Here is an 11,760-nt window from a genome sequence, read left to right as displayed (position 1 = left end):
CCCTTATGTGCAAAACTACGTTAAGACATACATACTTTTTAAACACATCTGTACTTCCCTAATGTTAAATNTAGGGCAGTGTGCAAAGTGACGTGGAAATAAGAATTATAAGATAACATACCCGGAGTCGTCCTCCTCGTCGTCGTTGGCCTTCCTACAATAACCAAGAAATTTATATTTAAGTTGCAAGAATTTTGATTATATACCAATGTTCTGTCGCGATTGTCTTATTAGACCGCCGTAGTAATCTACAGTTATCTCCCATTAGTTCATAATTTTAGCGGAAGCACCTTTACAAATCGGCGTGTTTACATTCTAAATTCCTTCTTTTCCCGTAGATAGATAACTCTACCACGCTGTAAGTTTATAATTTTACTTACCTGTTTATTTTTATGCTATTAAATACGTTTAACTCTATATTTGATCGCTAGATATTGATTTAAGTTGCATTTTTATCCATTCCCTTTTTTGAAGTTTTTAAAAGTACGGAACGCAATGGGGATCATTATTTTGCAAACGTAAATTCGTATTTCATTACATTATTTCATGTATCTTTCACTGTAAGATTGTATTAAGTGTATTTTCATTTTGTTCTTTTGTAGTTTTTACCGACTAAGAAGCAAATAAAGTTGTGATTTATACTCCTGTAGTTGACATTGATGCAAGTTACAGTAAAACTAGACGTCATTCCTCCGGGATAGGACTGAATAACCAAAATCATAAAATTATGTACCTAGACTATAAGTTAGGTCTGACTAATTTTAATTATGGCAGTTTTTCTTCAATTGGAAAATTTCATACCCGATTAGCAGCCCCGAAAACAAGTTTTTCAGGCCAAAGTCCCATGACCAGGTTAGAAATTCTTCCAATCTCAGATATTTCGCCCACCTCGGACGTAAACCTGGCTGAGCCACTGATAAGGACGGAAAATAAATCTAACGCGATTTAAGAAGTGACAGTAGACAAAGAAAAATCCTGTGTAATCCTTTCGAGGTAAAACCTGTTCCTCAACACATGGGAAAATATTATTTACAATACAAGAACAAGAAAACTACGTTAAGACATACATACTTTTTAAACACATCTGTACTTCCCTAATGTTAAATTTAGGGCAATGTGCAAAGTGATGTTAAAATAAGAACTATAAGATAACATACCTGGAGTCGTAAATTCGTCAGATCCGTCTACAAATACCAAGAAATTCATATCATGTACCAAGAATTTTAATTATATACCAAAATTATTAAATTATATACCAAGACAACAAGATAGGTCTCAAGAACTTTATTATATTTTTATTACCCGAAAATTTAATGAGACTCATTTTAATAATAGCAGTTTTCTTCCCTTGGACAATATCATACTCTAGGAGGAAAGAGAATAAAATCTAACGCGATTTTGAAATTGAAATTAGACAAAAAATATCCATGTTCATAGTTGGGTGATTACAAACACTTAAACCAAGTTTCGTCAACATTTCTCAAGTTTAATGCCTTCTAGAGCGTTTACGAGCTAAAATTTCAACGCGTTATCAAGAACAAGGTCAATAACTCATACTTAATACTTTTTGGCTTATTTGATTTTCAATAGGGTTCATCCCCGGATGATTACTAACAATCTCACCAAGTTTAGTCTAGTGCCTTCGAGAGTGTTTACGAGAAATATGGACGGACGGACGGACAGACAACAAGGACGCCAATATAAACTATAAAAATAGATACAATACTCTAGGAGGACGGAGAATAAATCTTACATTTTGGAAGTGAAAGTAGACATAAAACAACCTGTGCAAGTCTTTCGAGGTAAAACCTTTCCCTCAACACATGGGAAAATATTATTTACAATACAAGAACAAGAAATTTCCAGCATCAGAAAATCAGAAGATCAAATATTCTGACGCTCGGCAATCACTTTCTCATTGAAACCGGGAGAAAATTCCCTTATGTGCAAAACTACGTTAAGACATACATACTTTTTAAACACATCTGTACTTCCCTAATGTTAAATTTAGGGCAGTGTGCAAAGTGACGTTGAAATAAGAATTATAAGATAACATACCCGGAGTCGTCCTCCTCGTCGTCGTTGGCCTTCCTACAATAACCAAGAAATTTATATTTAAGTTGCAAGAATTTTGATTATATACCAATGTTCTGTCGCGATTGTCTTATTAGACCGCCGTAGTAATCTACAGTTATCTCCCATTAGTTCATAATTTTAGCGGAAGCACCTTTACAAATCGGCGTGTTTACATTCTAAATTCCTTCTTTTCCCGTAGATAGATAACTCTACCACGCTGTAAGTTTATAATTTTACTTACCTGTTTATTTTTATGCTATTAAATACGTTTAACTCTATATTTGATCGCTAGATATTGATTTAAGTTGCATTTTTATCCATTCCCTTTTTTGAAGTTTTTAAAAGTACGGAACGCAATGAGGATCATTATTTTGCAAACGTAAATTCGTATTTCATTACATTATTTCATGTATCTTTCACTGTAAGATTGTATTAAGTGTATTTTCATTTTGTTCTTTTGTAGTTTTTACCGACTAAGAACCAAATAAAGTTGTGATTTATACTCCTGTAGTTGACATTGATGCAAGTTACAGTAAAACTAGACGTCATTCCTCCGGGATAGGACTGAATAACCAAAATCATAAAATTATGTACCTAGACTATAAGTTAGGTCTGACTAATTTTAATTATGGCAGTTTTTCTTCAATTGGAAAATTTCATACCCGATTAGCAGCCCCGAAAACAAGTTTTTCAGGCCAAAGTCCCATGACCAGGTTAGAAATTCTTCCAATCTCAGATATTTCGCCCACCTCGGACGTAATCCTGACTGAGCCACTGATAAGGACGGAAAATAAATCTAACGCGATTTTAGAAGTGACAGAAGACAAAGAATAATCCTGTGTAATCCTTTCGAGGTAAAACCTGTTCCTCAACACATGGGAAAATATTATTTACAATACAAGAACAAGAAATTTCCAACATCAGAAAATAAAAAGATCAAAAATATTGACACTAGATGATCACTTTGTCATTGAAATCGAGAGAAAAATTCTCTAATGTGGAAAACTACGTTAAGACATACATACTTTTTAAACAGATCTGTACTTCCCTAATGTAAAATTTAAGGCAGTGTGCAAAGTGACGTGGAAATAAGAACTATAAGATAACATACCTGGAGTCGTAAATTCGTTAGTTCCGCCTACAAATACCAAGAAATTCATATCATGTACCAAGAATTTTAATTAAATACCAAAATTATTAAATTATATACCAAGACAACAAGATAGGTCTCAAGAACTTTATTATATTTTTATTACCCGAAAATTTAATGAGACTCATTTTAATAATAGCAGTTTTCTTCCCTTGGACAATATCATACTCTAGGAGGAAAGAGAATAAAATCTAACGCGATTTTGAAAGTGAAATTAGACAAAAAATATCCATGTTCATAGTTGGGTGATTACAAACACTTACACCAAGTTTCGTCAACATTTCTCAAGTTTAATGCCTTCTAGAGCGTTTACGAGCTAAAATTTCAACGCGTTATCAAGAACAAGGTCAATAACTCATACTTAATACTTTTTGGCTTATTTGATTTTCAATAGGGTTCATCCCTGGATGATTACTAACAATCTCACCAAGTTTAGTCTAGTGACTTCTAGAGTGTTTACGAGAAATATGGACGGACGGACGGACGGACCGACAGACAAGGACGCCAATATAAACTATAAAAATAGATACAATACTCTAGGAGGACGGAGAATAAATCTTACATTTTGGAAGTGAAAGTAGACATAAAACAACCTGTGCAAGTCTTTCGAGGTAAAACCTTTCCCTCAACACATGGGAAAATATTATTTACAATACAAGAACAAGAAATTTCCAGCATCAGAAAATCAGAAGATCAAATATTCTGACGCTCGGCAATCACTTTGTCATTGAAATCGGGAGAAAAATTCTCAAATGTGGAAAACTACGTTAAGACATACATACTTTTTAAACACATCTGTACTTCCCTAATGTTTAATTTAGGGCAATGTACAAAGCTACGATGAAACAAAAAGATAACATACCTTGAGCAACAACAGTCCAAGAGGTTATGCAGAACAGAACCACAGGGTACAATAATCTTCCAGCATGCATCTTCTCAGTTACAAGTGAAAATAAAACAATAATTTGCCACGTCTATTTATACTCAATTCTAGGCATTTTTAACATAGTTTTTTTGTTCTATTAGCTTATCAGCCAGACATCGGATATGTACGGAAACGTAAATACAACATGTTTTTGAATTTATGAATTTCGAAATTTATTTTTGTAGCATTACTTTTAAATTTGTTAAAATACTTTTGACTTTGAAATTGTTGTAACTATAAGTTAGTCGAGAATAACACGTTGTATGGATACCGGGTGGTATAATTAACTTCACTTAGTATTTATCTTTAATAATATTTCATTATAACTAAAGACAAATTCTTCAAAGAACAATGATTTAAACAACAAATAGTGATTGACAAAATAAGACACTTGTAATTTCGATTACAGCTTTGGATTATAAGGAAATTCGGCCGATAAAAAATTGTGATATCTGGTAATAGTTGAAATCAGCCATTTTATATTTGTCAAAGTATACATTAACACATTTTACCTTGCTTGAAACTACTGGATTCATTCTACTAGCTGATATTGTACAGATAACCCATGTTTATCAAAACAAACTAATGCGGAGTTCACACGAGGTCGCACATGTAAATTATCACTCATTTCCGGAGATGCACGAAAAATAGGTTAGCACGAATTAGGTTACTTGACTGTATATATTAAGCAAAAACAGATAACCGTTAATATGTTTCAAAAAGGAATGGTTCAAGTTAACCAGCAAGGGAACTGGGATAGGCAAATGGGTGGCAGTCGGTGGTATTTTTAAAGGGAAATCAAATCTTTCTTAGATAAATGGCCACTAGACTTGGGATAATTACTATCTCATTGGGGTATAATTAATGTCTCATTAGTCCGTACCAAGACATGGGGCAATAAATGATTTCAGCATCATCAGCATAAAGTTGTCACGGGCATATTGAATTTTAAATTCAAAAGTATATTTACAAATTCAAAGATATTTTTACAAATTCAAAAATTTAAAAATCTGTCGTATTTGAGCTTCCGTAGTACTCTACAGTTATGTGGTGCAAAACTGACTCAGTGCTTAAAGGGATTGTAGTTTTGTTATGTGTTATGTTGAGTACACTGTTACTAGGAAGAATAACTGAAATTGAATGTGAATGTTGTATCTTGTATTGTCAACTTAAATTCATGGTTTATTTTAGTACATGCAATCAATTCAAAAATGAAATGAAAGAGCAGCGCACTACTGTATGCAATGAGGGAAACTTATTAGAACAGTGGGCCTGCATGAAGCGTCTGATAAGGAAAGCAGATCCCCACCCCGTACCCCTATTGACGCCATCACTTTGGAGAGAAATATTTCATTTATCAACATGATGTGCACAAGGACTTTTCTAGAATCTTCACATTATTTTCTTTGTCCGGCAACGAACAGCAACTGGGAATCTGCATTAAACACTTAGTTTTATTGGAATTGTAGGAACCACAGACATCTGATTGAAAATAGGAATGGTGCAAATAAACTCTACCAGTGTCCCCTTTACATATAATAGAATTTAAAACCTCTTTAAAATCCCTTTAAATGTCAATTATGCAACACGAATACTTCTCTGCCAGATGTTGTTACTTATTGACACTAGCTCAGTAACGTAGCGAGGACGAGAGCCCATCCGGGCGCCTCAGCATCTCTTTGCAGATTTTAGAGGAGTAGAGGAGCCTCTCTCTAGAAAGTTTTCTAAAATATATCTAACACGATTTGGGAAGTGAAAAGTAGAATAAATGTTTCAGGCTGGTAGGCTGGAATGGGAAAAGATGACTTATACAGTGGCTGCTTTCAGCCTTCCGAGACTGGGGTACAATGACTTATTCAGTACCTATTTATTGGGAATGGGGAAAGAGAACTTATTCAGTGCCTATTTACACCTGGGTAGGCTGAAAGCAGACTTATTCGGTACCTATTTACAGTTGGGTAGACTGAAAGCAGACTTATTCAGTACCTATTTACAACTGGATGGGCTGGAATGGGGAAAGATAACTTATTCAGTACCAATTTACAGCTGGATAGGTTGGACGTTGAGTGTATTTTCATTATCACATCCCCCTAACAATTTTCAATAACTAATTTATAACATCTGGGGAAACTGGGTTATAGATTTGAAAATTGGTATTAAATCGATCGCTGAATAGCTTAATTCTTCCAACTGTCATCACTCCTTTTCTTTTTTCTTTTTAAAACTGTTGATAAATTTTTCAAATTCTTTTGTTTCTTTAAATTCCTTTATTAAGTCTTTATTCATGAAGTGATTTACACACTTTATAAAACAATAACCATCGCTTGGTATGTAACAATTTTCGCCTTTGTATTCATTTATCTTTTTAAGTTGATTTCCACCTCTGCCAGTTTTAGATCTTTTTACTATTCTGAAATAATTTTTGCTGAAAATAATCTCTCCTGTAAAATACCAATCAGAGGCGTCAGGTGTATCATGCGACTTTGAATAAGCAGCTTGGAAAGATTGGGCATTGAAACCAGATACTGTCGTGTCGTGTTTATATTCCCCCTCTTCATATATTCGTCTATTTCAATTTGACCTTTAATTTTAAAATCATTAAATAGAATAGTTATTCTCATGATTAATTCTGAATAAAGCATATTTGTGGTTGATATTTTAATTTCATTCTCCTCATTTTTAAACTCCTTATCCATATTATTAACTATATAAAGGATTCTTCATCTTCTTTGTCAAATTTACGCGAAAATAAATTAGGTATTGAATTGAATATCAATGAAAAAAGTCTTTTGGATAGTCCTTTGTCTAAATTTCCAATTTTATCCATTCTTTTCTTTAAGTTTTTATTTTTAAATATTTATTTTATCTTTATATTTACAGATGATATTTCTACATCAAATGTATCTAAAATTTCAATGAATTCTTCTAATTCTTCAATGGTTATGTTCTTATCTTCTCTTGATCTTTCAAAAAATATAAATAATTCATTAAGATATGTATTTAAAATTTCTGTTTTCTTTTTATAATTAGATTTCTGTTTTGATGTAAAACAATTATTGGAAGCATTAATCCGCCATTACGGCTGTTGCCACTGTTATCCCTACTGTTAGAATTGTGCTTAATGTTTTGAAAACAGAATCAATTCTACTCCATGTTTTTCTGCATTTGTTGAAGTGTTTTAGTTTTTCTTTTAGTTCATTTTGTTTTCCTATCATGTAGTTATGTCTGCTTTCTAGTTACATTTTTAAGGTAATTGAATTAAGTGAACTTCTGATAAACCAAAAGCTGGATAATTTTTTTGTCCATGGTATAAACTTTTACAGTTACTAACGACATTTGTTCTTTCGAATCATTAATCTTGTTTAGATGAACTGAAAATTTTGGTTTTTCAATAGAGATAGATATATTAACATATGCCTCATCATCTCTTATTGCTGGTATCAAAATTTTTGTTTTTGTTGACTTTTATGAATATCAATTGAGGTAAATATATCATTATTAACAAAATATTTTACGTATTCAAAGTCTGAAGTTCGTAAAAACTCATAACTGAATAGCTTTCCTCCTTCTTTTTGTGGTTCTGGAATTCTAATTAATATTCATTGATGGTGGAATTTCCGTCTCCAATATCATATCAAAATTACTCAATCCAAGAAGATCTTTTCTTTATCTGGTGTGATTAACGTTCTAAACCTATCTATATTTTTTCCACTTGTTTTAATTTCATACAAGTGATTAAGCTTGCTGTTTTCGTCGTTAATTTCTAATTCTTTAGTTTCCACATTTGTGTACCATTGATAAACTGAAGAACTTTACGAGCGTTAAATTGATTACATGAATATCGTGAGTTTTGTCTGAAAAATATTGAATCAACTTTTACCTGCAAAGGAAAAGTAATTTAAATTTGAAGTTATCCTCGGAAAGTAAAAAGTGTTGTATGAATAATATCAACTACTCTATCAAAAAGACCTGGAGGGTTAATAATACCATCTCTAATGTAAGAAATGTAAAATATGTAAATCCATATTTTTTCAATTCATAATATTTTGATTTATCAATATTATCAGTAATAGAAGCATCTTTATAAGTTAAATTTCTAAAAGGAAGATTGAAATAATATGATTTATTTTCTTCCTTGAGATGCTTTTCTAATGCGGCTATATTTTTGTCCTGTTTTAAAACTTCATTATTAATAGTGGTAATCTGTTGTTGAGTAACACTATCATCAATATTTTGTATTTGTTGTTGAATAGAGGTTTTGTTGTTTAATAATCGTTAGTTCTTTTTGTAATTCACCGTTAAGTTTAGTTTCCAGAGCATTTAATTCCTGTTGAAATATATCTTCATTTTCATCTGGAATGTTATCTATTAATTGTTGAATGTCTAATTTTTGTTTTGTAATCTTATCCTCTAATTTAGATATTAATGAAATTAAATTTTGTTCACTACATCAACCAATTGTTTTTGAATAAAACTTATAAAACTTTCTACCTCTTGTTGTATTTTAGAGATTAGGGTGATTGAAGAGTAACCAGTTACTATTCAATATAAGGCACTGGCACAGGTTAGTTTAGTATCATTAATAAAATTTTTATTATTTAATTGACGTTTGAAGAATCTTTTCACATTACTTATTTCATATTCTAAATGGTTTTTATTTACTTCAATTGAATTTATTTGCTCCCGTCAATATTTCTTGTGAACAGCGTCATTATCATTTTTCGGAGATTTTAAATTAGTTGCTTTGAAATTATTCATATCTAAATCACCTTGAAGAGTGTCTCCGATTTGATCCACAAGGTAAGGTTTTGCTTTATTTATCCATGCTGTAGTGTTAGGTTTTTTAGTTTCTAAAGTTAAAGAACCTAATCCAAACTTTTGGTTAAGTTAAATTTATTATAATTTCTTCAAACTGTTTTCCTAAACTCAACTGATATAAAACCCAAAGTGAAAGCTAACTACAAAACTTTTGTCCTGTATATTTGAATTGGAAATGTTGAACATTTGATTGGTTTATTAGTCAATTTCACTATCTCTTCAGTGGGTTCTAATCCAAATGTTTTAATAGCTCATTAAAGTTCAATATTTCTATAGAAATTAAATCAAAATGCGCATCTTCAAAAGTTAAAATATGGAGCTGTGCCACTTTCTGAAAGTGGGAACATTGATTTTTAGTTATCTATAACATAATATAGCAAGGCATGGTTCTCAACCTTTTTCACCTTCACACCCCTGTAGTAATAAGAAATGGTAAGACAAATAAATAACACATAACATAATGCATGTAAATTATTTATTTACGATTCGGAATAGATATTAATTATACTCAATGTAGGGTGTTGGCTACATTACTCACAATCTTCATCGATTTTAGAGTAGTAGAAATTCAACCCAGTTGCTCCACGTGAAGTTTCTAGTTGTCTTTTATCAAACAGAGCGCACTCTGTAGGTGTAGAGACAACGGACAAACATCTGCGATTAAAGGCGCACAACTGTTGACACTTAGCCCTTGTTAGTGAACCTCCGATAACCATAATGACAGGAGATGTGTATAGTTTGCAGCGATACTCGAGGAAAGACCATGTCGTACACCTAGGATTGTTGTTACATGATGTCTCGCATGCAGTCCGTGAGTATTCTCTGGTTTTCACAATTGGAGCATACCCAGGTGGAAAGCCTTGACACCCGACTTCCTGGAACTGACAAGGACCTGCAAACAAGAAAATATACAAACAAACTATATTTTGATTCGTATTTGTGAAGCAGTTTTCTAACTAAGGCTTTGTCGTACCTTTAGTAACGTATCGACACGGGATCCGGCAGTGATTAAAGATCTCTCGACAGATGGAAATCGAAAAAGATCCGATGTCGCGTGACCTGGCAAAAAATCCTTCATTGCACGCTGCGTGGAGTTTGCTGTAGGCCTACTTAGTGAAACTAGTTGCAGAAATGTAGTACGTAAAACTTCATTTCATTTCTTACCTACACATGTTATATCCGTTTCCCATTCTCCACACGTATTACATATTATAGTTCCTCCTCTCCCTTGTTTAGTAAAAGGTCTTTTACACCTAAAATTATATTTAACTCCAATAACTCTTGACCCGATCGCAAAAGTCAGGTCACCATTTCTTATTACCGGGTTCAACGGACATTCAACTGAAAAAGAAACATCAAATATAAAGATGGCAAATGGTCAAGATGGCAATTGGTCAAGATGGCAATTGGTCAAGATAGCAATTGGTCAAGATAGCAATTGGTAAAGATGGCAACTGGTTAAAATGGCAATTGGTCGAGATGGCAATTGGTAAAGATGGCAAAGGTAAAGATGGCAATATGGGTCAAGATGGCAATTGGTCAAGATGACAATTGGACAAGATGGCAATATGGGTCAAGATGGCAAGATGACAATTGGTCATATCTGTAAAATCATCAATTATGATCTTTCAGTCATTGGGGCGCCCAGGTCAACTTAATACAGCAATTGAACAGATTATCCCAGATACCGCCGGCTGTGTTAGTAGTCGTTGAAATTTGTGCTGCTACTAGATTCTGGTCGATCTGACCCCGTAAGTTTACAATTTTCTCACCTGGTCTACATTCTGTGTCTTCATATTTCAAATTATCAGAATCACAACTCAGAATTTGTGTCATTCTGAACCCTTCACGACAAGTGATATTGACTGTTGTAAACAGTGTTGGAGAATTCGTGGTTATAATTGCATTGCTGATATTTGGCTCTGTCATGCAACCTGCAAACAATTTTGTGGAATTATTAGAAACATCATAAAGTGAAAGTAGATAGACAAAAAAAATCCTGTGTAATCGTTTCGAGGCAAAACCTGTTCCTTAAGAAAAATATTATCTACAATACAAGAACAAGAAATTTCCAGCATCAGGAAATAAAAAGATAAAAAATAATGACACTTGATGATCAATTTGTCATTGAAATCGAGAGAAAAATTCTCTAATGTGCAAAACTACGTTAAGACATACATACTTTTTAAACACATCTGTACTTTCCTAATGTTAAATTTAGGGCAGTGTGCAAAGTGACGTTAAAATAAGAATTATAAGATAACATACCTGGAGTCGTCCTCCTCGTCGTCGTTGGCCTTCCTACAATAACCAAGAAATTTATATTTAAGTTGCAAGAATTTTGATTATATACCAATGTTCTGTCGCGATTGTCTTATTGGACCGCCGTAGTAATCTACAGTTATCTCCCATTAGTTCATAATTTTAGCGGAAGCACCTTTACAAATCGGCGTGTTTACATTCTAAATTCCTTCTTTTCCCGTAGATAGATAGCTCTACCACGCTGTAAGTTTATAATTTTACTTACCTGTTTATTTTTATGCTATTAAATACGTTTAACTCTATATTTGATCGCTAGATATTGATTTAAGTTGCATTTTTATCCATTCCCTTTTTGAAGTTTTTAAAAGTACGGAACGCAATGGGGATCATTATTTTGCAAACGTAAATTCGTATTTCATTACATTATTTCATGTATCTTTCACTGTAAGATTGTATTAAGTGTATTTTATTTTGTTCTTTTGTAGTTTTTACCGACTAAGATGCAAATAAAGTTGTGATTTATACTCCC

The 11,760-nt window shown here is 32.7% G+C and overlaps 2 protein-coding genes across 2 annotated transcripts in view; both read right to left on the bottom strand.

The window, feature by feature from the left end:
- Positions 1–4,158, bottom strand: part of LOTGIDRAFT_234334 (hypothetical protein) — a gene marked incomplete at its 5' end in the record, with an annotated part of 9,089 nt that extends 4,931 nt beyond the window's left edge. The window contains 5 exons of the mRNA XM_009061635.1: positions 122–154; positions 1,158–1,184; positions 2,059–2,091; positions 3,188–3,214; positions 4,089–4,158. Coding sequence (XP_009059883.1) covers positions 122–154; positions 1,158–1,184; positions 2,059–2,091; positions 3,188–3,214; positions 4,089–4,158 — 190 coding nt within the window. The remainder of the gene's footprint in view (positions 1–121; positions 155–1,157; positions 1,185–2,058; positions 2,092–3,187; positions 3,215–4,088) is intronic.
- Positions 4,159–9,428: 5,270 nt separating this feature from the next.
- The window catches only part of LOTGIDRAFT_234333 (hypothetical protein), a gene marked incomplete at its 5' end in the record, with an annotated part of 9,100 nt that continues 6,768 nt past the window's right edge, over positions 9,429–11,760 (bottom strand). The window contains 4 exons of the mRNA XM_009061634.1: positions 9,429–9,861; positions 10,134–10,310; positions 10,742–10,903; positions 11,238–11,270. Coding sequence (XP_009059882.1) covers positions 9,500–9,861; positions 10,134–10,310; positions 10,742–10,903; positions 11,238–11,270 — 734 coding nt within the window. The 3' untranslated portion in view covers positions 9,429–9,499. The remainder of the gene's footprint in view (positions 9,862–10,133; positions 10,311–10,741; positions 10,904–11,237; positions 11,271–11,760) is intronic.

Source organism: Lottia gigantea (genome assembly GCF_000327385.1).
Source record: "Lottia gigantea unplaced genomic scaffold LOTGIsca_49, whole genome shotgun sequence".
Lineage (NCBI taxonomy): Eukaryota > Metazoa > Mollusca > Gastropoda > Lottiidae > Lottia > Lottia gigantea.
The sequence above is the reverse complement of the archived record's forward strand: the minus strand, read 5'-3'. Positions and strand labels throughout refer to the sequence as shown.